General features: G+C 27.5%; 2 protein-coding genes across 2 annotated transcripts in view; one reads left to right on the plus strand and one right to left on the minus strand.

The window, feature by feature from the left end:
• LOC100211029 (V-type proton ATPase subunit H) overlaps nt 1-8,205 on the minus strand; it is a 44,067-nt gene extending 35,862 nt beyond the window's left edge. Inside the window, exons 1-3 of the mRNA XM_065795991.1 lie at nt 8,150-8,205; nt 7,878-7,957; nt 2,149-2,324 (exon numbers count right to left, since the gene is read on the minus strand). Coding sequence (XP_065652063.1) covers nt 2,149-2,324; nt 7,878-7,938 — 237 coding nt within the window. The 5' untranslated portion in view covers nt 7,939-7,957; nt 8,150-8,205. The remainder of the gene's footprint in view (nt 1-2,148; nt 2,325-7,877; nt 7,958-8,149) is intronic.
• A 3,493-nt stretch (nt 8,206-11,698) lies between these two features.
• Nucleotides 11,699-26,824, plus strand: part of LOC100200326 (large ribosomal subunit protein uL1) — a 16,963-nt gene continuing 1,837 nt past the window's right edge. Inside the window, exons 1-5 of the mRNA XM_065795992.1 lie at nt 11,699-12,059; nt 18,456-18,536; nt 25,127-25,198; nt 25,314-25,425; nt 26,668-26,768. Of these exons, the coding sequence (XP_065652064.1) occupies nt 11,736-12,059; nt 18,456-18,536; nt 25,127-25,198; nt 25,314-25,425; nt 26,668-26,768 (690 nt within the window). The 5' untranslated portion in view covers nt 11,699-11,735. The remainder of the gene's footprint in view (nt 12,060-18,455; nt 18,537-25,126; nt 25,199-25,313; nt 25,426-26,667; nt 26,769-26,824) is intronic.

The following is a 26,824-nucleotide window of genomic DNA, read 5'->3' on the forward strand; positions in this document are numbered from 1 at the left end:
ATTACAATTGCTGCAAAGGTTTCCTTTAATTTTAGTGTTCTTTCTGACATTGAGTAGTGAATTAAATGCATAATGACGTTGGTGTTTCCAGAATAATAGATTTGTGCATTATTGAAAGGACTTTGAAATATATTCTTTCACTAATTTTTAGCCAATGCAATTTGTTAAATTCCTGGTTGTTTACATTATTTTCTATTCTAGTTTTAAATACCAGTCTTACTGCACAATTTTGAACAGACTGAAGTTTTTTTCATAGTGACTTTTCAATTCCAAAGTAGAGGGAGTTGCAATAATCTAGCTGTGCAAATATTAGCGAAAATATTGGTGCACAAATTGTTGTGTGATAGAAATTGTTTATACAATAATCTACAATCTTAAAAAGAAACAAGATATATTTTAACCTGATCCTGTTACCTAAGGAGGTTATGTAGCAGTAGTCTATGATAATTAATGGTGAATCAGCATTGTAACTGAAACCAACCTAGAAGAAGCTGATGCTTAAGTTAAGTTTCTCCACCCAAAAGGTCTATCAATCTATTTTAACAGGCCTGAACAAGATGACTACTGTTTTATTCTAAACATCAACATATTAAAAAAACTATCTGTTCCACAAGCTTGCTCTAGTTCCTCTAGAAACTATGTGTTTAAAAATGCTGAAATAGAAGAAATACAAGTAAAATGTCAACAATATCATGAACTATTACAAACACAGTCAGAATAACTTACATCTTCGAAACCTTTAAAAAACTTGTATATTTAAGTAACTTTTTAAATTACAATTAACTTATTTTTATTTTATTTACAAATATTTTTCAGAAATTTCTTGAAAAAGTGATACACCTTTGAAATTAAAGTTCTATATGTTTCAGTTGTTTTTCCAGTTAGATTTTCTGTGCCTAGCTATAAGCTATGATTATAAGCAGCTGAAAATATTTATAGCAAAAATAAAAAAATTTGACAGGGGTGTTTTGAGATATTGGGCCCCTAAGTTGGTTTATAGAAGCTTGTTGTTTTATTAATTTTTTAGCATGTTCTTTTAATATTTCAACATTTTAAGTACATTTATTGAATTCAGCAGCAAAAAAACATTATATATGTTTATTTTCATATTTTTGCAATATTTATTTCTTTTTTTTTTTAAAGGAAAATGTTTTCTTACAATGTAATGAAAACCAGGTCATTTTGGGAAACCAGGTCAATATTAAAAATGTAGTATCTTTAAAACCACTCCTAATTTTTAGCTGAAATTTTGCATGCAATATTTTTTTATAATTAAGAATCATGCGTCAAAATATAACACAAAAAGAAGACACATGGTTCAATGGACTAGGTGATTTGATGTGGAATTACCCAATAATAATAATAATAAATCCATCTTTAATAATGTATTAAAAAAAGCTTCTGCTAAAACATTTTTGTGGAATAGAAAACTATGTATACAGAATACTATTTTTATATTTATTTTATTTGCATCAGGGGTGGAGTCATAAAAAAAGTACCAACTCCGACTCCAATCGTTGAAATTTTCAAAGGATGACTCTGACTTTAACTTTTTTTTTTTTAAATTTTATGCAATAATTAAAAAAAAAATTTTTTGCCAAATATATTAAAAATTCTTTGAAGGTTAAATATTTTGTACATGCACGTGCAATACCGAGAAGTTTTACTATAGGAATCAGAGTCTGATTTTGTTTAGCGACTCCGACTCGGCTAATAATGTGGCGACTCCACGACTCTGACTTCACAGCCCAGGTTTGCGACAATAAATTTAATTTACTATGGATATATAATATAAGAATCTCTGACTGTTAACGTCTGACTGTTAACGTCTTTTTAAATATAAATATAGATTTCTTAAGAATTGTTTACTTCTGTAAACAATTATTGCGTAATATTTTAAAAAAAATAGTTGGAGTCAGAGTTGCACTTTGAAAATTTTAACAATTGGAGTCAGAGTCGGAGTTGGTACTTTTTTTTTAAAACTTCACACCCCTGATGCAAAAAAAAATAAGTTCAAAAATAGTATTCTGTATACATGGTTTTCTATTCCACAAAAATGTTTTATCCTTTATTTATTTTGCCAAATAGACTTGTGAGTTTTTTTTGTAGTTTTTTTTATAAGATTTAAATTCACTGAGTTTATATTACCTGGTCAGGATCTTGCTGAAACAACTTTTCTCTTTCTTGACTGTTCTGTTGGTAATAATGATTTATAAATTGGTAGTCTGATTTCTGAATCAAGTCACCTTGTAGGTATGACTCCCAGTTCACTCGGTAAGCACGAATTTCAATAAGTTTTGTTTCTAGCCGAGTCATGATGACTCCTGGAAAATAATAGTTTTATAATAAAAAAATGTTACAAATTAAATATATAAAAAAAAAAGGGTTTCTCAGTACTTTGTTAGAACATTATTTTTAAAAATATTTGAGATTTCAAAATTACTAAAATCGAATTTTAAGTACTACAATTTAAAATTTAAGTAGAACAATCCAATTCTTTTGAATCAAAAATTATCAAGTTTTTATCAATTTTTACAACAATTTTTTGGAAATTTGAGTGAATTGTTCTCACTTCCAAACTTGTTTCTGAAACTTCCGAAAATATAAATACAATTGGCTCAACAATTTGATTTTTATCATATAGTGTTTTCATACAAAAATGGTTACCTTTAAAAATCATTTACTTCAGGACTGTCCATTGATTACGTTAACAAAATATGGGGAGCAGGGTCTGAAAATTTTTGACAATTGTTGGCAACGAAGAGGGAAAGATGTCAAATTTTAAAGTAATTTTATAAAAGGGGTCTTTGGAAGTTTGGCAAGTTGTTCACAAAGGTGAGGTAAAAATTGCCAAACAATTGTTGACATAAATAATGGCCTCTTGAGAGCTGCTGATAAAAACTAAAATCATAATTCTCACTTATTGAGGGTTTTTTTAAAGTTATATACAAATGATCACCAGGGTTGGGTCAAATATATATTTGTATATGTATTTGGTAGAAATGGGTTAACTTGGCGAATTTGTATTTGTATTGTATTAGATAAAAAATTTCTGAATTATTTGTATTCGATTGAAATGTATTTGTAGTTCCATAAACTAGGTTAACCATTGTTTTTTTAAGAAATATCAAGGTTTTTTTTTTAATTTTTTTATTTTTAACACTAAAATAAATGAAAAATTTGTTTTAATGGATATTTGTTAGAAAACTTGTTTTCATTCTTCTATACAGTAGACCATTTTATCTTGTCTTGAAAAAATCAGTGAATAACAAATATATATATATATATATATATATATATATATATATATATATATATATATATATATATATATATATATATATATATATAAAATGGGAGGTGAATAACAAATATATATATATATATATATATATATATGTATATATATATATATATATATATATATATATATATATAATGGGAGGTGAATAACAAATATATATATATATATATATATATATATATATATATATATATATATATATATATATATATATATATATATATATAACATTTAGATGTACTGTAGATATAATAGACTTGCATTTAACATTATTTGTTACAATCAAGTCTGTAATATAATATAGGGATGCGCGAATTTCAATTTTACGTTAGCAGAAATTTGCTTAAAAAAGTGTTTCCGAATTTTTCATGAAGTGTCAAGGTCATCCTCTGCCTTAATGATATTATTAAATTTTTTGATGGTTTAAGAATAGGTATAGTTGTTTTTTATAATCTTCATATTTAAATTAATAATTTCAGTATAAAATACATTTAAGTATTTACAAAAAAATGACATTTAAGACAAGCTGAAAAAGTTGATCAAAAAGGAAAACAAAGTTATCATCGAAGTAAGAGTTTGTTCTCGACAACTTTTAAAATGTCATTATCACTTTTTCTGAAAAAAATTAAGGCAATAAATATGCCGTGAAATGTTTTGATTCTGATGTCACATAACAATTGAACTAGTTTTTAATTGGACTTTTTTAAATCTGAATTGGTAAAATAAATATTACTTATAAATAATACATTTTATAGCATTGCTGTTCATATGAATTCAAAAAAATGTTTTCCTGCTACATTTTCTAAAACTGGGCTTGCAAAGCAGTATTTAATAGACAATTGTACATTTGCCCCAGATAATAATGAAAACAAATGCTACAATGGACATGTTTTGTTATTGTATATGCAACAATCCAAGTCAACTTTAAAAACTGCCAAAAGCATTTATAAAATTTTTGATTTTTATCCAACTCATAGCCAGATAGATAATTTGGTCAAGAAATACAAAAAAATGTACAACCTTAAGTCAAGAAAACTTGAAGAGTTATGAAAAATCGTTTTTAAAAGTAATGAGCCATCAACAGTGGCAAAAAGTATTTTATGTGAATCATCTAATTTACTTTCAGCACCTATTCAAACAAAACTGCATGAACCTTCTACTTCTGTTGTGTATCAAAAACCAATTAAAGAACTATATTGTAACATTACTTCTAGAAATCAATTGTTAAAAAAGAGATTATTCTTTATGTATAAATATAATGCAAAAATGAAATTCGATAATAAAGATAAACTAACTAACCTAAAAGCAAGAATTAAAGCAGATCCTTATGTAATCAAATGATTAAATCAAATATTAAAAGGAAAAACTTAACTATTTCAATTTTAAGGCAAAAATTAGCTGATTTTCAGCAAAAAGTTTGATAGAAAATAAAATAAATAAAAACTAAAAGAAAATAAATGATTAAAAAAATATATAAAGATAATAAAGCTTAAAAAGAAAGAAAAACAAAATGATTGGAGTTATACCAATTCGATTAAAGATAACTGGATAAAGGGTCTAGAACATGAAAATATGAACTTGCTATACAAATTGGATAAGTTAAAGGATTCTGCTAATGAACAACTGCCATTCAAAAAAGATAAAAAAACATTTACATGGCAGCTACGATTAATGATATATGATGTCATTGTTAACCAGGTACCAACAAAAAGTATTACAATTTTGTTTACAAAAATTTTTAAACATTTAGGCATTGCACATATAGAAAATTTCCCACATTGTAGCACAGTTGAAGAGATGGTTTGTGAATTAGGTATAATCAGCGACCTTCATGCTGCTGAAATTGCGATTTCTACAGCCAATCTTACTTTTGGGTTTGATGCAACAACCCAAGAAGGAGTATATAAAAACTCTATTCATTTTACAACCAAAACACAGTGTTATGTTACAGCAATAGATCAGTTGTCAGGTGGTACTGCACACGATTATCAAACTCATGTTGTATCTTCAATAAATCAACTTGCCTTTTTGTATTCTGATTTCCCTAATTGTGACTATCAAAAGAGATGCTCAAAAATTATTCAAAACATTACAAACTCTATGACTGACCGTGTTGCCACTAATCATGCAACTGTTCAGCTAATAAATTCTTCATGGGGAAAAGTTTTAAATGAACTTAATTGTCACTTACACCCTCTTAAAACAATATCCAGCTTTTACAGGTTTGCATAAAAAATGATTGAAACACATAATGGAGTGCTGCTTGGAAAAGATTGTATCGCTGGTAATATAGTTTTACAATTGAATAAGATGCGATACAAAGATGGGAAAGGAGATCCTAAAGGTTTTAAAATCTTTTTAGATGAAACTTCCCAAAGGACTCATTCCCTGTTACAGAGGAAACAGATTGCATATTTTGTTTCATATATGTGGTATATTAATCCAGCACTACAACTACTATTTTATCAGTCAGCTACAGGAAGTTTAAGTCATATTGAACGTTTAAAATTGGTTAAAGATGTTTTAAAAAATCTTTATTATGTAAAATACAATCCTATATTATTATTTAGCACAAAAGATTTGTTCGGAAATATAATTGAAAATGATGAGATATTTGAAGAAATAGCTTTGGTGTGCCTAAAAGACAAAGAAGTTGAACAAATGATTGTATCCTGTTTATCAACTATTATTGCTGTTTTAGAAAGACAGTATAAAAGATATTTTAATTTAGAGCTATCAGAACAACTTATAAAAGAGACGCAGACAGCCAGGCTTCATAATATTGATGCAGAAGAAGTCATGGGTATGCTCAGTGCTGCTAAACAATGTGCTCCTAACTCTACTTTATGTTTTTTGTCATCAAAATTAAGAGCAATAAAAAATAATGTAAGTGATTACATTGACTAAGTAGATAGAGATGAGAAAATAAAAGTTGTCTACTGAGCAATAAACAAAGTCAGAAAAAAGATAGAGTTGAAAAAAAAAAATATTTATGAAATAAAGCTTGAAATGATTGATTGTAACAAGTTGAAGAAGCAAAAAAAAGAGGACAAAAGTAGAAAAACATTAGCTCTTCAAATTCAAAACCTTAGTTTGTCAGATATTTCAACAAAATTTTAAGAACTAAAGTCTAAGCAATTATCAGACCTCTCTGATATGCTATCAGATACAGTAGTTGGTAGAAACATATGCCATTTATGGTTTAATTCAGAAATGCAAGAAGAAGTTCTTTATTTTGGTAAACTTGAAAAAATGAAGGTAAAAAATGGTAAGCAAGTTTATGTTGTAGCATACTGGAAAGATAATGAATCCTATGATAATGATGCAGTGGATTATGACATTTCAAAATACGAACTTGGTGCTGATATAATATATGGAGACCTTATGTTATCCTGAAAACTAAGCGTTGGTTAATATTTAAAAAAGGCTATTTTCATAGCCACATATCTTTTAAAAACATTATGCGGCTTTGAAGTTTTTGTTGTTTTAACTTTTATGAAATAAATGAATATAACTATCAGTTTATGTTAACCCCTTTTTATTTCTTTTACTGCATTTTTTTTACTACATATTTCATTTTACTTAAAAGCAAAAAATTTAAAAATTATATACTTACATCACCAACTTTAACTACCTACCACACACCAACCCGCCTCCTACCACCTATATACACCCTTAAATATACCCATTAATCTTTGCTACCCAGAGACAATTGATTCTTTTTTTAACTTTCTATTGATCACTAATTTATTAAAAAATAAATTTTGAATCTCATTGACTTATGTTGTTAATTACAAAAAACTCATCCACTTTTGGGTGGGTGTTAGAGGCACTATCCCCCCTTTCCCCGCCTCTGATCATTTGTATTTACTCCAACTACTTACAAAATGTTTCTTATTTTTTGCAGCTTTCAATTGATATCAAATTTATGTATATTGGATCATTTTTATGAAAGTTATGATTAATTCAACTTTCCCTATAAAAATTTTGTGCCTAAAAAACTCATAACTTTCTTAAATGACATCAAAAAATAAAAAATTTGGTATCATTTTTTTAGTTATTAAAAACTACTTCTAATAATATCTTTGATTTTAATACCACAGAATTTTGACTTTTTTTTTTTTTTACCACATACCTATATAATATATATTATCTTTTTGTTAGAAGTTGCCTTGCCAAATTTTTAGCAAATCCTAACAGATTTTACTGAACTTCAAATTAAGAAAATTAATCTATACAATATTTAATGCACATAAACTTTAACTGTAACCATAAGTATAAACTATAATGCACATAAAGATAAACTATAGACACATGCAAATTTAGACTTAAATACAACAGTATTTAAGTATTGTAGTAAAGATACATTTACAAAAAATCACATTAATTACTAAAATTACTATTGCTTAACTTACAATTACTAATTGTAGGTTAATCAATTGTAGTAATTAAATTACTGTATTTTTTTCAAATCGTTTAATTGTAATGTATTAAAAAAAAAGCTGAAAAAACTTAGATAAAAATAAACTATTTTTAGATAAAAATTGTTAGATAAAAATAAACTATTATTTACCTATTTTACTTCCATCTGGTGCAAGATCAGTATGATATACAGAAATATCAGGTGTAATCATTTTTTTAACAGTGATATAACTATGAAAACAGTGATTTGAGTCAAAAACACTAATTTACACAACGTCCAGAAGAAGTAAAAAATTTAAAAAGTATTTCACCAAATTTATTTTGGTTAAGTCACTAATACATTAAAAATTTATTAGCAATAATAACTAATATAATATTTAGGTAACAAACTATTTATTACAATAAAAACTTAAATAAACCTACAATTCTTAAATTTAAAACACCTTATCATTAACCGTACTGATGACGTCATAGTTTTCAAAGTAAAAAAAAAATTAACATAGCACATATTACGGTTCTCAAACCTGGTTCTATCAGAAACCGCAAATCAGTTTCTATAAGTAAGAGGTACCCGGTCACCCGAGTACCCACCCGATGGTCACTGCCCGGATAGTATTGTCTAATAGCAGGTAAAAGTCATTTTAAAATTTTAAAATTTTATTTTTAAAGTTTAAAATCATTAAGCGTAGCACAACAATTTAGCAAGATCAACTGGGCACTTGAAAGTAAATTTTAAAGATCTTTTTATTAAAAAATTATAATAGCTACAATTTCTTTATCACAACTTTTTTTAAAAACTCAACATAACGTTTGAAAATTTGTTTAAGTTTCTGATTTAGATACCCAATTATTATTCCTCAATAATTATCTTTATTTTTCCTATGTATAATCTTTACCTTTACGTTAATCAGAACTTATCCAACTTGTTTACTAATTTGTCTCTAGGACAAAACTCTTTTGAAACCTGGAAGATGGAAGATATAATTATGTTATTTTAGCGGGCAAGTGCATGTGCATACCTGCAATTTAGGTACCATCAGATTGCGTTTTCTCGACTGTTGGACATGGGGTCAATCAACAATTTGCATCTTTGACACCCGAAACAGTGGACATGCTAGTATTTTTAAACCATAATTAGGACTTGTGTAATTTGGACACTAAAAGTAAAAAAATTTAGATATAAGTAAAAAAGAACAACTTTTAATAAATGACATCATTGAATGAAATGTTTTTATTGAGTGTTTATACATACCACTTTGTAAAAAAAAATATTGTTTTTCAAATGGGTACCGAGGTGCCCGCCCGCTCGATTAACGAGTATCCGGGCAGGCATTTTCACAATTTTAGACAGCCCTATCTGTAATATCGCAAATCAAACGAAAATATGCACAATTTAAATGAAATTTTTATTTTTTGCATTGCATTTACCCAAAAATTAAACGCTTTTTTGCAAGCAATTTTTTATTTTCGCTTAAAGAAATATAACGTCAAAGTGTGGATAGATTTGCTCTAAAACTGAAACAACCTAATCGAACAAGATACATCAAGAAAAACAGCAGTTGATTTAATATGACAAAATTTTCTGTCATTGCTATTGTTAAAATTAAATTTAGGTCTTGAATCTCTTCAAAAATTTAAGAATTAACTTTGATTTTTAATTTCTTTTTGTGTGTGTATATTGTTGTTAAGACAATCTTGTAAATTATTTTCATACATACAAAAGAGAGCCATAGATATGGTTGGTTGCCATAGATATAGTTGGTTGCCATAGATGTGGTTGGTGCTTATCGTGATATATCAAAAGTAAGTCTCAAATACTTACAAAAGAGAGTCATAGATATGGTTGGTGCTTATTGTGATATTTAATAAGTAAGTCTCAAATAAAAAATATGAAAAAAAAGGCTTTTAAATTAGCTTGCAAGTCCAGGGTACACCAAAAAAAAAAAAAAAAGTAAATGAGAAAAAGAAAAAGAAAGAAAGAAAAGATAAGGAAAAAGAAGAAAGAAAAAATACCTGAAGGTTTAGTTTTTTATGACTTTATTTTTTCTTATGGCTATTCAAATAAAAGTTATATGAGTTTTACTAATGCGTGTACTTTAGGTGGTACTTTCAATACAAGTTTACGGTAAGCTTCTTGAAACTCTTTGATTTTTATTTCATAGCCTTGTTTTAAAGTCATGCCTAAACAATTAACTTTTACTTTTAATTCAATAAACGAATATAATTTATCTTTATTCGATCATTAAAATTGCTCAAATAAATTTTTGAATCAACTTTGGTCCCTACCTATACGTCATCAAGTACCGGGTTTCGGGGAAACAATCATTTATTTCATTTAACAAATGTTGAGATTTTTTCTCCATACATACTAGGTTTAGGCAGTTTGACAAATTTTTCTATTCTTGTCTCCACAACATTTTTCATCAAATGTATACTTCTTTGAAAGTGCTTAATAAAGCAAATCAAACTTGTTTGCATTGTGTATGTCATTGAAGTCGTAACATGGGAGTAGAAGTATATTATCGGCAATTTTTCTCTTCAAGAAGCTTTCTACGCAAACTTTCTAATAATATACAAGTATCAAAATATAACGAAGGGAAGAAGTTTCTAATTGTTTAAAAAAAAACATTGTATATATTTTTAGCACTTTTCCAACCAGCTTTTACATGCTTAAATATTGTCACATCAAGTTTTTTTCATTGGGTCAGGGTAACAACACCGATTTTTTCGAACAACATCTGTCCAAAACATCTGTAAATGCACTAAGGTATAATAACATCTCGCCCCTCAGTACTATCTTGTTCTATCTACAAATATAATAAATAAAATGTTCTATCTAATATATAAAATAAATACAAAAAGTATATAAATAAAATGTTCTACCTGATATAATATATTATATTACATTACATTGAACATAGTACTCATTTATATATAATTTTTTTTTGTGTATTTATTTTACATACTAGATAAAATATTTTATTAATTACATTTGTAGATAGAACAAGATAATACTGAGGGGACAATCTGTCCATCAACATCTGAAATTTCATTGATGTCTAATTACATAGGTGTAAAAAGCATATAACTTTTACAGATGTAGTTACATCTTTTCAATTATCTAAGTATAGCAACATTTGAGCAACAATATCTGGAGATGTAATTCATATAATAATTAACAATAACTTTACAGATGTAATTACATCTGAAAAGATGCAATTATAGTTTTAAGAATAACTACATCTGTACAACTACATCTGTGAATTTGGCAGATACAGTTACATCTTTTCAATTATCTTAAGAATAAAAACATCTGTACAACTACATCTGTGAATTCTAAAGATGTCGTTACATCTTTTCATTTATATTAAATATAACTACAGAATTTTATAAAACTATTAAATTGTAATGCCTTATATTAACCTGATTGAGTTTCATATATGGCTTTTTTTCAGATGTAGTTATACATGGATAAAAATATCAAATATAAATGCATTATTTTGACCAGATGTAGTTTCACATTTAGTTTTTTTCAGGTGTAGTTGCATCCGGAGGAAATTCTTCCAAATGCTATTGGAGAAAAACTATCAGATGTAATTACATTCAGGGCTGCCGAGAGCCTTCACGTCGCCTGGGACAGCAACCCTGATTGGTGCCCTTATTTATCAAAGTTTCCCTATATTATAGATGAAGAGCCTTTTTTTTTTGAAGGTACCTTATTTTCATTCGGCGCTCCTTGGATATCTTCCGCCCGGGACAAACTGTCCTTTACACACACACACACACACACACACACACACACACACACACACACACACACACACACACACACACAACCACGCACACACCCAACCCTCCTCTCGGTGGTTCTGGTTAAAAAATTTTAATTTAAGACGTAATTAATAAACAAAATTCCAGGGCTAAATATTTTCCGAGTTAATACAACATATTCGGACTTGTTTGAAACCTGGTATCTAGTTTCACGGTATATTGTAAATTAAAAATAAAAATGGCTGTTGCTAATTTTATAAGGCTAAGCACAGTGTTAAAAGATAATATCCTGTTTGTTCAAAATTTAAATAATCACTTTTTTCAATGTGGTTGTATAATTGTATCAAGAAATTTTGGACGATATACTAGGACACCCAAAAAATTTTTAGAAATAACCAAAAAAGATCGAAACAAAGTTCAAAGAGATGATGTATTTTTTATTTTTGATCAAGTTCTACCTAAGTATACGCTACAAGAAGCCATTGATACCTTTAAAGCATATGATTTATTTGGTGGAGAAAAAATTGATATTTTACTCAAGGTTGACTTAAATACTGGGAAGGTACTTATGTTTAGGTTATTTAACTGATTTGTGGTTTGTATTTAATATTACTTAACTCAATTCGCTTCTTCAAATGAAAAAAGCTCTTATTATGAGTATACCACAGGGGTCTGTACTGGGGCAATCACTATTTATAGTTTGCATAAATGATTTATCTAAGGGCATTAATTTTTGTAGAGTCTAACATCTGCTAATATTTAAAATCTTTTTTTAACCAAATCTTTTTTTTTTAAATTATCAAATATTATAATTATGATTTCAAAAAACAATTTGTACTGGTAAAATGTCAAAAAAAAAATCTTTTAATAATAATGAAACTGAGCTTATAGTTTTAAAACTAATATGCAAAAATATAGATACTATCTGTTAGAGTGACTATGAAAGCTTTTTAAACATTTTTGCATCATAGAAGAAGACTATTGGATTAATACATTTATTTTCTGACTATAAGCACAAGCATATTTCAAAAACAGGGCTGAATGAACAGCTTATTTGGAGTGACTTTGAACATAACATAATGTTTTAACTTCTTAGATTATTGCTAGATTAACAAATTATAATGGGGAAAAAACACTGTTTGAAGTGTTTTTTGCATAGGATTTTTTATTTCAATTTGGTTCATGTGAAAAAATTCACACACTTAAGATTACAACCTAGTATTTTTAACATAAGTACATCTTTGACAATATTTTCAAAACTGCCCTCATAAAAAAGAACATCAACCATCGCTATCCTTTAAGTCCTCAAATAGTTCACACATGCCGCATATGAATCAGATGTTTTTAATGTTAAGCTTATAACAAATAAATTATAGGCCACAACACTGGAAGTGATGTGGTTTGCTGTATTTTTTGCCTCGAATCCATTTGTCGTTGCTTAACTCCATTAATTTTTTTTAAAGAAAGCACAGCTTAAACTTGATGGTCTATACAATGCTGCAGCCCAAAGCAATTTTTTGTGCAGCCCATAATAATTTTTTGTGCAGCCCAAAGTTAGCTTCTATATGTTATATAACTTTTCCTTTGTTAGTGGAAACGTTTTTGCTAAACAGGTAAATATATATTCAATTGACTATCTATTCAATTGACTATCTATTCAATATGCATTCAATTCTTCCTCTGATGAATGGTGAATTCAGTTTCTCTAAACACATTTATGAAGATGCCCTTAAAAAAGTGGATTTCAAAACTTTAAATTAAACTTGGCCCAGAAAAAAAGAATTCAAAAAAGAGAAACAGAACTCGAAACATAATTTGCCATGTGCCTGTTCACCTTAACCTCTCTTATATTAAAAATCATTCCACTAACATTTAAAAATTTTTTTAAAAATTGGTGGATAAACATTTCTTGCTCTCTAACAAATTACATAAAAGTTTTATTCGAAATACAATTAAAGTTAGCTACTGTTGCACTAAAAATGTGGAAAGAATTATAATAGGAATAATAAAATGCAACTTTGACACATCACCAAAATTTTTTGCTCAGCTAAAGTTAATTTATGCTTCTTGGTAATATACTCCATATTTTATTTTTATGTTTGAAAAATAAAAATTTTTACTTGTTATTTATTTTAATATGTTGCTTGCAGGTACATTTTGCAGTGGTTTTGTAAAAGGTTAATTTTAAGCTTAAAATTGTATATACAAATTTTAAGTAAAGTATAGATACAAAAAAATAACATAAATACAGAAATAACAAACAATGTTATTACACTAACCCGTATTAGCACGGGACAAGTGCTCAAGTAACAACCTTCAGAAAATGTACTAGTTTGTGTCCCACAAAGCTAGGCAAGGTTTAGTATTAAAACTTTTTTCAAATTTGGTACTAATATTTGTTTTGCAACACTTAACTAAAATGCAAAAGAAAAGTTGGTATTTTAATTCTTCACAGCAAACAAATGATAAAAATAAAACACATGTTTATAAATAATGAATGAGTAAAAAATAAATCAGTTTAAGAATATAATTTACTGTTGTATCTACTTCCCCTTACTGTTTGATGCCCTTTTCCTCCTACAAATAGGTAGTTGAGAGTAGAGAGAGTAAAACATGATCAAACCACTAAACAATAAAAATCATATAGCTTCATTGTTTTTTAGAATTTTAATTGACTAATTAATAAATTGATTGTGTGTATGCACACTTACCTCAAAAGAATTAGGATGGCATCTTATTGTATTTTGCACATTTTATGTTTTTTTAACTGGCAATTTTTTTGTTTGTTTGTTTGTTCGCTGACAATCATTTGTTATTATTGTCCGAAGATGTTATTTTATAAAATATATAAAATTATTTAAACATCTTAGGCCAACCTCCTACTAGATTCATGTAATCCAGATGAGCTGAGACCATGGTGAAGGCTAACTAGTGGTTAAAAATATATGATATCAATAACCCGTAAATAATTTTTAAGCTAATAAACTGTATAAGAATTTTCAAAGTCAAAATTGGTCAAAAATTATATAAGAATTTGGGCTGGTTTTTCTAATGATGTTCTTTCTCTTCTAGACAAGGTCCAAAAATGCATTGTAAACCAGGCTTGGACAGGAATGGCATGCAATGGAGCGCTATTGCTGACCACGCAAATGATTTTTTTTTGACAACTTAACCACGATTGTATATGTTTTGATGGTTTAAATATTTCAGAAATGTGCTGAAAATAAAAACGCTAAGCTCAACTTTAATTAGGAAAAAAATAATGAGAAGAAAAAGAAGAAAAAATAATTCCTTATGAAAAAAAAAAATATATGTAAGCATTAAAATATAAATAAAAAACTTAAGCTCGAAGCAAAACTTTTTGTTACATTCTTAATTGCGTTTGAAATATATGTAATTAAAACTTATCTTTTTAAACGTTTAATAAAATGTTAATAAAAATGTTTAATAAAACTTTAATAAAAGTTGTGCAAAACTCATTAAAAGTTAGAAATTACTACTAATTGTTTTGTTTATTAAATGAACAAGTTTTATCAAATTTATTAAAAATTGTTTTATATATTATTTTTAAATTGTTTAAACCTTTATTTTTTCAAAAAAGTTGCAAAAAAAAGAATGTTCAAAAAAATAACATAGTCTTTTCAAAATAGTAATTTTTAATAATTTCATGCTCTAATTAGTAAGTCAAGTTAAAAATAGGTTTTAAATTTTTTTATTCGTAAATATAGAAATAAAAAAACTAGCAATTTAATTTTAATTTGAGCATTACAAGCAATTTGTAACTTTAATAATAAGCGTTTTACGTAATGAATTTAAGAATTATTATAAAAGATTTAAACTAATTCATTCCTATCGTAATTGAAAAAACAAAACAAAAAAACAATTTTTTTCAAAAAATAAAATGTTTGCTTAGAAGATTTTAAAAAATTGTAAGTTTAATTATAAAAATTAATCGTATGAACATTACAAAATATTTCAAAACTTTTCCATTAATCAACAAAATACACATTAATATAAGTATAAATAAAGTTATTTTTTATTCTTGTATGATTGTATAAAATGTTCATACATGAGTTCTAACCAAGTCGTCACAAAAAGTTTTGAACTTATTCATAAATTAAAGTAACTTAAAAAAAATTCTTTCAAAAAATAATCGTTTAAAAGATTTTTAAGAAAACCTGGAAAAATAGTTTCAAACGTTTAAATTTATCATAAAAATACATGCCCACAAAAAAAAAGTTTATATACAACATTTTTTATTAATTTACTCAAAATGCGTTTATTTAAACGATCATTATAATTAATTTTATGTTTTTATTTAAAGCCTTTGCGTAAAATAAAAACTTTAGAAAAGATCAACAATTAAAAGTTATTCACAAGGTAACACTTTTTAAAATTGTATTTAAATTGTTAAAACATCAAAATAGCCGTGGTCAAGTTGTAAAGAAAAAAAAATATTGGCGTGGTCAGTTACAGAGTGCGATCGCACGCCATTCCTGTTCAAGCCTGATTGTAAATGTAGTTGAACCACCTCTATCTGCCAAGCTTGAGCCTCTTTCCAATTATTGTAAAGTCACATCTCTTTCTCTTTGCTACAAATACTGTCATGGTTGCTGCTCAAAGGAGCTATACCCTCTATAGTGATTTCGCCAGTTATTCATTTGGAAAAACGATTAACCGTCCCCATTAACCGTCGGTTAATGGGGATGGGTAATGATTTTTATATTTTATATATATAATTTTTTTTATATAAAAATATTTCTGTATTGTTTTAAAAGCATTCACTACTATTTGATTATTTAAACCTAAAACTTTCGTTAAAACTTTTTACGAAAGTTTTAGCATGTTGAGTTTATCATTAAAAGAAACTTAATATAATTCAATAAAATGTTATTAAATATTATAAAATATTTATAAAGTCATCATTAATTGCAAAAATTAGAAATATTTACAAAGTCATAATTGATTGTGAAAATTTATCATTAAACTCTTTCGCTACCAGCCACTATAATAAAAAAAAACTTTGCACATTTTTTTCAATAAAATTTGGATGACATTACACTGAAAACTAATTGAAATTCGAATAGTAAACTTCATTGAAAGTTTAATAAATTAACTTAATTTATATAACTTTTTAACACGTTTCATTTAACAATAAGAAATGCAAAGTGCTGAAAACAATTGTTTTTATAAAAAATAACTAGTCCAAACTCATTACAAATATAATAAGAATGTTTTTTTTAAAAACTAATTACATACCTAAATTCTTATACGCTTCTACAAGTTAAGTTTACCGTTGAAATATCAAAGCCACTCAAGAACGTAATAATCGATTTTATATAATGTTATTTCTTATATTTAATAATAATTTTATTATTATTATTTAATAATATTTTATATAATAATAAAGCAGCACCAGGATGTAAAATGTTTTACGTCCTTGTGCTGCTTTAAAATTTTTTTTTTCTCATGTATTTCTTAACTTTGTAAAGTGATTTTTTATAAGTACACAATATGGCTCTTATTTCTTATTACTTTTGTAGAGAATTAATTAAACTTTAAGAACAAAAAAATTATGTGTCAAGAATAAAAATTAATGTACGAAAAAGAATATTAATCTTTTTTTGCGAAGCATACTCAAAAGTGACTACCAGCGGCTTGCGGTAAAAATTTAACAAAAATCAAAAGCCTCTGTCAGCATCAGCTTGCTTGCAGTTGTGTTAGAGTCTAAATTTAGGTATTTATTTTTTCATTTTTAAATTTATTTCTTTTTTGAATCATCGTTCGTATTTTAATATAAATTTGTAAATATTAAGACAAATTTGAAAAATTTAAAAGCCGGTTTTTATTATTCGAATATTGATATTTTATATTCGAAAGGAAATCTGGATATCCGACTATCTGGTTAATTGGCGAAATCACTAACCCTCTAGTTCCATCAATTAAAACTCATTTTCATTAGACTCACCATTCAGCAAAGTCCTTTTACTGTATTTTTATTTGTATTTTACAGTCTTGCATTCACAACCTTGAAAAAATTATTTAAAAACAAAAGTCTTTTAATATTATCTAACAAATCCTCAACTAAACCTTGTTTTCCTGCTATTTATAAATTAACACTAATGCATCCTATGTTTGGAAGCTCTTTAGAAGATTTATACTCTAAAAAAGTATGCTTTTTATGCATATCCCTGCATGCTCACTTTAAAAGTTTTATTTATTTAGTTTTTTTCCCACACTTCAACCCTTTGGAACTTTCCCATCTTCATGTTTTCTTGACTTATACCTACGCATTTTTATGTCTTCCTTCAACTATTTTCTTCGTTCTTTAACTCTACTTTTTGTTTTCTAGTAACTCCCAACTTAATAGTGGTTGCTTGCAGCCTTGTTGGGAGTGAATCAGAATAAAAAAATAATAATAATATTGCTAGTAGTAGTATTACAAATACAGAATGTCTTTTCGTTTTAAAAATTATTTAAATATTTTGAAAATAGATATTTGAGTATCAAATAGTCAAAAAACACATAAATATGTTTAAATATCAGGTATATACTTATATTTATTCTATTTTGAGTATATATACTCAAATTAGAATATCAGGTATATACTTATATTTATTCTATTTTGAGTATACTCAAATTAGAATAGTAAACATCAATGAATACTTAATTTATATATATTGATTTTTAGATAAAATTAAAAATATTTTTATAAAACTTGAAATATTTTGAAATTTTTTCTGAAAATCATTCAGCATTCAAAATTATATGCAAATAAAGTTGACTTTTTCTTCAAAATAATAGGGGTGTTTATTTTACATTGTATAATATAAAATTTCTGTACTGTGAACTAATAAAATTTAAACTACTTTAAAGGATGTTTTCAACAGATAAATATCTTTGCACTCACAATAATTTTGTTTCTAATTGCTTAGTTAATTTTTTTTTTCTATTTCAGAACAAAATTGGTGTATTAAAAGGAATAATTCGCTTACCTAAACCAGTGAGTCCATCACAAAAAGTACTTGTTCTTGCTGAGGTTGGTAAAGAATGTTAAATTTTTCATATTTATGTGTGTTTATACAGTGCTCTTTATTTAACCTACATTTTTGTGCATGATTGTGTTGGTTTACTTATTATTTTGCATATGCCAAGATTTTAACTAGATACCTGGTTATAAATGTGTTTTGTCTGTTTTCAAAAGTACTACCATTTTTTTTTAAATGAATGAAGTCCCAGGGAGGTTAATTTTAGAAAAAATGGCATTGTCAAGTTTGAAAGCTGACATCAAATAAAACCACAATTCTGTTTGCTGAATCAATTATGGGGTAACTGTCACCTGCTTGTATTAATTGATTGAGTTAATGCCTTATGATGAGGCTATAATTGCTGCAAAGGGTAATACTACAAAATATTATGAAAATATAATTTAAGTATATTGCAGAACATATAGACTAGAAGTTTTTCTTTTATCATTAAAATAGCCAGTTACTTTGTATGCACATTTAAACATAACAATTATAAAATAAATGCACTCACAAACATGAATAGAGTGTCCCAAAAAACAACATTTAAAAAAAATATATCCTGCCTCCTCCCAACCCCTCCCCCCTCCCCTCACTAATGGTCTATATGATAAAGAAACACTGGATTTAAAAATTTTTTAAATAAATAATAATTTTAGGGGTACTTAAAGACCCTTGAGCATTTAGTTCCTAATATTATCAAAGAAAAGTTCTTCAAAGGTATTATATGTTGGGTCGCATATGAAGCAAAATTATTTAAAAATAATAATTATATTATAAAAAAATAAATATGTTAGATTTAACAGCATAAAAATGAAGTTTATTTACTAAAAATGAAAAAAGTGCATTTTTATAAAATTTAAATTTGACAATAATTTTTATTAAATAAGTTTTTTATAATATATCATTTTTGATATATTATCATTAAATATGATTATAATTATCATTTTTGAAATTTTCATATAATTTCGCTTAATAGTTGTTTTTTGGAAATAATGAATAATATTCTTTTGTTATTTTATATTTTTGCTATATTTCACATTAACACCCCATATAAATCACCTCATAGTGATTAAAAATCATTAGTCTTTTTAAAATGTTAGAAAATGTTAACTTATAGTGAATTTATTTTTATAGTGTTAGTAGATAAAGTGTTAGTATGCAGATTTAAACCTAAAATTTAAATTTAAACAAAATTAACTTTATTATAGTGATTAAATTTATTTATAATTATGTAGTATCAATATCATATTACCTTTATTGTTTTACTAAAACAGGTTTGTTAAATAATTCAATATAAAAAAAGCTATTAAGTTAAATTTATTAATTGGACTTAATTAATACTGTATTTTCATAATTCAAATTCCTCTCTCAGCTATTTAATTTTTTGAATCATATATATTGCTCAACTTAATGCTCATTTGTTCATGTTTGCACAGAGCTCACAACATTGCACCCAAGTTAATGACAAGAGTTGCAGCACTTATTTTATTAGAAAATGTGAACTAAAGTGTTTGCAAATATCTTATGTAAACTTTAAATTATGTAATGTTAAAAAATGATATCAAGTTTTATAGTTTTACTTTTACTTAAAATTAAATGGTGGCAATATCTCCTTAATTTTGATTTATAGCATTTTATTTAATGCTTTATAAAGTTATACTGTCTTTTATTTATTAAATAGTGTTAAAAGATATTAGTATAGTATGCCTTAGTTAGCTCGCTGCGCTTGTGAAGTGCACCACAACGGTTTAAGCCCTTTCGATTGCACATTTAATTTTTTCTTTTAATCTTTTTCAATTTTCTAAAATACGAAACAAAGCATTTTTAATACTCTATAGATATTATATACATAACATATATAAAGATATTATATACTATAATGAAAGAGAAAGAATTTTTAAAAAAGCCTAAAGTTTATAAAAACATTAAAAGCTGCATAAAATTCTATTTCTCTTAGTGTTTTGAATATATAAAAATAGTATTTTTATAAAAAAAAGTCTATTTCAACATGTTTTTTAAACTTTGTCAACTAAATTTATTATCAGGTCAGGTTATCCTGTCTTTATTCTGTCCTGTTCTGTCCTGTCACTTTATTGTCAGGTCAGGTTATCCTGCTACTGGTAACTTAGCCAAGAGCCCCTGCCTTGGGGCTCTTGGTTAAGTAAAGGCTAATTGATGATGATGTCTCAATAAAAATACTCATCTTGGGCAGATGTTAGATGCATCTGGCTACTGTCTTGTAGAAAGCCTCCTAGGCAAAGAATTAAGGAGTAAACAGATTCAATCTGTTGACCAGCCTCGCACCCTTATTAGGCTAGCACAGATGTATTTATAGTACATTGTTTCCAGTTTAGGATGTTGAATGCTGGATCTTCTTGAATCAAAGCATGGGTTTTGCTTGTGCCTCTGTTTTTATGACTAGGCAACTCATTCTATTATCTCCTAATGAGGGTACAGCTCTGAAACTCAGTCTTATAGGTCTGAGGCTGACTGGTTGTCAGGTCTCCCAAACTCTGTGGTAGCTTTCAGAGAGGCTGATTCCATCAAGAGCTGAAAAATATCAAAGTATTAACAGTGTCATGTTGTGCATGGATGGTGTCCCTGTTTGTACTTTTGGTGTGCATTGCGAAGGCCGCATTTGGAGCCCTTTGTTATGGCTTAGGGTTTATTAGTAGTAATGAGGCAATTGCTTGGGCTATTAAACAGTGTACTGAGTACTATCTATGCTTTAAGTCAAGTTCTTTAACAAATTTAAAAATGAATAAAGTACCAAAAACTATTACACACAAAAAACTTTTCTTCTGTTGAATCTTATCTCTTGCAAAGTTCACCAGACCTGCTTGCTCTTTGTGAGACTAATTTGAGTTCAGCTGTCTCATCTTGTGATCTAAGTGTTGATGGTTATCTTCCTTTAAATCATAAAGACTATAATAGTCACATGCTTGGTCTGGGCATTTACATTCGTAAGAATTCACCCATTCGTCAAGAAACTAGGTTTGAATCCACAGACTATTTTTTTTATGCGCTTTCGTTTAGCACCACTTCACTCTATTGCCTTTCACTTTGCTTCGCTCTCCTTCATCCCAAGACTGCACTCTTTTTGATGTTTTTTCTGATCAAATTGACCTAGCCATCTCTCTTTATCCATCGACCAATATTGTTATTTTTGGAGACTTTAATGCTCATTACACTGAATGGCTTGGCTCTAGTGGCAGTGACTCTGCTGATGTTAAGGCCTTCAACTTTTGCCTTTCTCAATCAAAAACTCAAATAGTCAACTTTCCAACTCGCTTTCTAGACAACCCAAATCATTTAGCTTCTCTAATCAACTTGTGTCTTATTTCTAGTCAGTGCTCAGTTTCTCCACATTCACCCTTAGGTGCTTCTGATCACAGTTTAATCTCTCTAAAACTATTATCTCATTCTTCTTCATTATCTGAATTCCCCGATATATTCCCTCTCGACGATTCCAGGTCAAGCCTCGCTCTTCTCCATGGTTTTCCTCACATTGTGCTGCTGCAATTGCCGATCGAAACCATTACTTCCATATCTATCAGCAAAACATTTCTCCAAGAAACAGACGTCTGTTTATTACTGCTAGAAACCATTGTAAAAAGGTTTTGTCTAACGCCAAAGCTGGATATTCTAAGGTCATGAAATCTCGTATTTCATCACAAAATTAAGGCTCTTGTAACTTCTGGAGAATCTTTAATTGTATCAATAATAAGGGCAAATCTGTAACTCCACCTTTCTTGTATGGTTCAGACTTTGTCACCTCACCTAAAGGCAAAGCTGAATTGTTTGCTAAGAACTTTTTATCAATATTATCTCTTGATTCCACTAGTTGTGTTACTACCTGATATAGCCATCAAACAGGTTGATCCATTGCCTGACATTCTTATCACTCCAGCTTCTGTATCTAAAGTGATTTTCTGCGTAGACTCTTCTACAGCTTGTGGCCCGGACAATATACATGTTATAGTCTTGCAGAAATGTTCTCTGTTGCTGTCGTCTATACTTACAAAACTATTCAGCAAGTGCTTATCAGAGACTTGTTTTCCAGCCTGCTGGAAAGCTGCATCTGTTATCCCTATTTTAAAAAATTTTGAAGAGCAATTTGATTTGCCAACTACTGTCCCATTAGTCTTCTTCCTATCATAAGCAAGGTTTTTGAATCTTTAATTAACAGCACTTAATATCTCATCTTGAATCTAATAACTTACTTTCTGATCATCAATATGGATTTCGATCTTCTCGTTCTATAGCTAATTTGCTAACAGCAATAACTGATAGGTTTTATTGTGCATTAGATAAAGGTAAGAGTATTGTGCATTAGATAAGGTTAAGGCGAGAGGTCAAAGTTTGGCATGCTGGTCTCCTCCATAAGCAGGGGTTCGTCAAGATTCAATCCCTGGCCCTTTACTTTTTTTAATTTACTTTAACGATCTTCCAGATATTCTCACATCTAAGGTAGCATTGTTCGCTGATGATACTACCATTTATTCTTGTCATGATAATAAGCCAACACTCTCTTATTGCTTGGAGGGGGCATTTGAGCTTGAAAAGGATCTCGCTTCTGCTACAGCATGGGGCTCACAATCGCTGGTCAACTTCAATTCAGATAAAACTCAATTTTTTTTCAGCCAATCGTTATCGCAATAATTTAGATCTTCCTATATTTATGAATGGTAATATACTCGATAAGTCATCTACCCTTCACCTTCTTGGATTAACTCTTACTTCCAACCTTTTTTGGAAACCATACATCAAATCCGTTGCAAAATTAACATCTGCTAAGGTTGCATCACTTTATCGAGCTCGACACTTTTTTACTCCAGATTTTTTTTTCTCTCTAAATTCTTTTCTCTATAAATCTCAAATCCAGCCTTGTATGGAATACTGTTGCCATATCTGGGGCAGATCATCTAATGATGCCCTTTCACTTTTAGACATGGTGCAAAAATGCATTGTACACATAGTTGGACTTGCTCTTTTTGCCAACCTCCAACCATTATCACATTGTCGTAATGTTACTTCTCTTTCTCTTTTCTACAGATACTATAATAAGCACTGTTCTAAAGACCTAACGTCTCTTGTGCCGTCTACTAAAATTTATTCTTGTGTTACTCGTCATTCAATTAAGTCTCATCTTTTGACTGTTCTTCATCTGTGACTGTTCCTAAGTGCTTTAAAAACTCTTATCTCCTCAAACATCAGCGCTTTGGAATTCACTTCCTTCATCTTACTTTCCTGATTTATAAAGTTTTTCAATCCTTCAAGTCGTCTCTTAATTGTTATCTTGCTCTACAATCTTCATCTTTTCTCTTCCTGTAACTTTTAACTCTAATTAATGGTTGCTTGCAGCCTTGTTGGTATTGAAAATGTTTAATATATATATACATATATATATACATATATATATATATATATATATATATATATATATATATATATATATATATATATATATATATATATATATATATATATATATAATTAATCAACACATTTCAAGCGGGTATTCTAAATATTATTTGACAGTACTAATATCTGAACTGCAATGAAAAGAGGTTTGCGCAATGGCTATTAAAGTGTTTAAAATTTTTAAAGATAATTTTATTATAAATTTTTTTTCTGTTTTTATAAAGGAGACAATATCTATCGTTTTTCTATATACATATATAATTATTTTTCTACTGCTTACTGAAAAATATTGAAGTAAGGAATAAGTATAGAAACGGTTAATGAAGAATAGACCAAGAACATTATTTTACAGGTCTGGACAGCTAGTAGCATTTAAAAGTGGGATTTCAACCTTATGGGATTCTCTGCTTCCCAATCTTATATCATCTTGGCTTGAAAGCAGTTAAATGTGGCTTCTTTCAAATCTGCCCAATCAGGTTTCTCTTTCATATCATAAACAACACTGTGACTTTTGTTGACAATTAATCTATTCCATTTGTAGGTCATAAATTTTTTTCATTTTTATTACGGAGATCAAACTGTAAATAAAACTTCATAGTAGTTTTTCTCATTAAAAATGTTTTATTAGCATCCTTAAAATTGTTTTTACAAAATCTCTGGATATTGCAGTCATGCTAATGTTTTTATTCCAAAGTTCATTATGGTTGTCATTATCATTGTTTTGATCAAGTTAGTAAGAAATGCTAAAATCACTATATATTTATCTAGATTGTCATTATCATTGTTTTGGCATTCCAAAAATTTTCTGCAAAATTCTCACTGAGTTCTCTACTCTATGCCTGGGTTAACTTATTACTGTTAACTAGAGAATACTGTTGTCATATATTGGTTAGTTATTCTAATAGTGCCCTTTCTCTTTTTGACAAGGTCTAAAAATGTATTGTAAATGAAATCGGAATTATCCTATCTGCCATGTTTGAGCACTTAAATAAGGTAGGTAATCTTAGAGTGTAAACTGACTTTAAATAGATGCATTTTACTGTAAGGTTAACTAAAACTATATTTTTGGAATTGAAATAATCATATATTTTTTCTTTCCTTAAATTTATATATTTTTAATAACTTTTTAATAACAATTGTTATATGACAACAAATATAATATGAAATTCATTTTAAGGGAGAAGAAGCAGCAAATGCAAGATTGCTTGGTGATGGTATTATTGTTGGTGGTACAGAGTTAATAAAACAAGTATGTTTTAATTGGTAATGATATTATTGTTTGTGGTACAGAGTTAATAAAACAGCTATTTTTAAATTTAAGGTTTTTTATATAAGGTAATATAGAAACTTGTGAAATATTTTAGATTGAAGAAGGAACATTAGAGTTTGACCACTGCTTAAGTACATTAGATTTCCTTCCCAATATTAAACATTTGCCAAGAATTCTTAAGAACAAAATGCCTAACACCAGAAGAGGTAAGTAATATTTTCCTTATTCAAATTTTTTTATAATATTTGTTTTTTTTTATAACAAATTACCTTACAAAAAGAAAATCCACAACATCTCTGTTAATAATGATGTTGTAAGGTTTTAATGAAGTAAATAATTCTGAACAACATTGTTAATCAAAATTTGATCAACCAATCAGTAAAAAGATTCAGTGAAGATAAAATGCAGAATATTGTGCGGTAGAATTTAGAATGAAAAATTTGTAAATGGATAATATCATTCTTAACCACATCATGTTTAACAATTCATCATGCGTTTATGAAATTATTTTGTGGTGTAGACATATAGGTATTTCTGAACAAGGAATCGTTGTTAGATTTTGAAAACCAGTCATCCAGAATCATATTAATTTTTATATGCATTTATTTCAACAAAGATTGAAAATTACAAATTTTTATTATTTTACAAAATTAGGTTTGTTGTCACTCATATAATTAAAAACTAGTCATTGGAGTGACACCTAAATAAAATAAACAAAAAAAAATTCAACAGCAATATTAATAAATGAAAGCAAGTGTAAATTAAATTAATTATAAAAAAATAATGATTTGGCTATAATAAATTAAATAAAAAGAAATCTATAAATGTTTAAAACATCTAAAGATATCTTTTATGTCTATCTAAAGATGTTTAGGATAAAAGTATATGGTTAGAGCTGAGAAAAATTTTTTTCTACAATTTGATGAAAATCCTGCATTTTAAATAAGTAATAAGAGTTGAATGGGAAAATAAGTCGGAGTTTGAACAATAAAAGAATGGGAAAAAAGCAGAGGTTTTAAGCAAAATCAAGCAAGGTCAATTATTGTCAATTATTTTTCATTTTGTTATATTGTTAAATTTGGATTATTTTTTCTTTTTTAATTAAAATGAAATAATTAAAATAAATTAATAAGCATTTTAAGGACAAAAGTGTTATTTAAGGACTTTGACCAATGAGTTACTAGAAGAATAGTAAACTAGAATAGACTAGACCAATAAGGTTAACTGATAGAATAAACTTGACCAATAAGATTAAATCAGACTGAGTAATTAAAACTGTGCAAATACATTTTTAATATATACTATATATAAATACATTATTTTTTACAAATTTTTTTTGTATTCTAAAATTATTATAGAGATAAACTTTTTTTCATAATATTAATATGTTTATTGTATATTATATTCTACTATAATTTGTTTATTCTACATTTTATTTAAATATCAAGGAACTGCTACAGATGATATTGTGGCAGCACTTCAGGTATTCCTCCATGGAGAATCATATATAGCTGACAATTCTGGTGTGTTAAGACATACTGTTGCACTGGTATATGTTAATTTTAAAATAATTAATTTTCTGATAAGTAAGGTTCATAATAAAAT

The sequence above is a fragment of the Hydra vulgaris genome, chromosome 04 (genome assembly GCF_038396675.1).
Source record: "Hydra vulgaris chromosome 04, alternate assembly HydraT2T_AEP".
NCBI classification, from domain to species: domain Eukaryota; kingdom Metazoa; phylum Cnidaria; class Hydrozoa; order Anthoathecata; family Hydridae; genus Hydra; species Hydra vulgaris.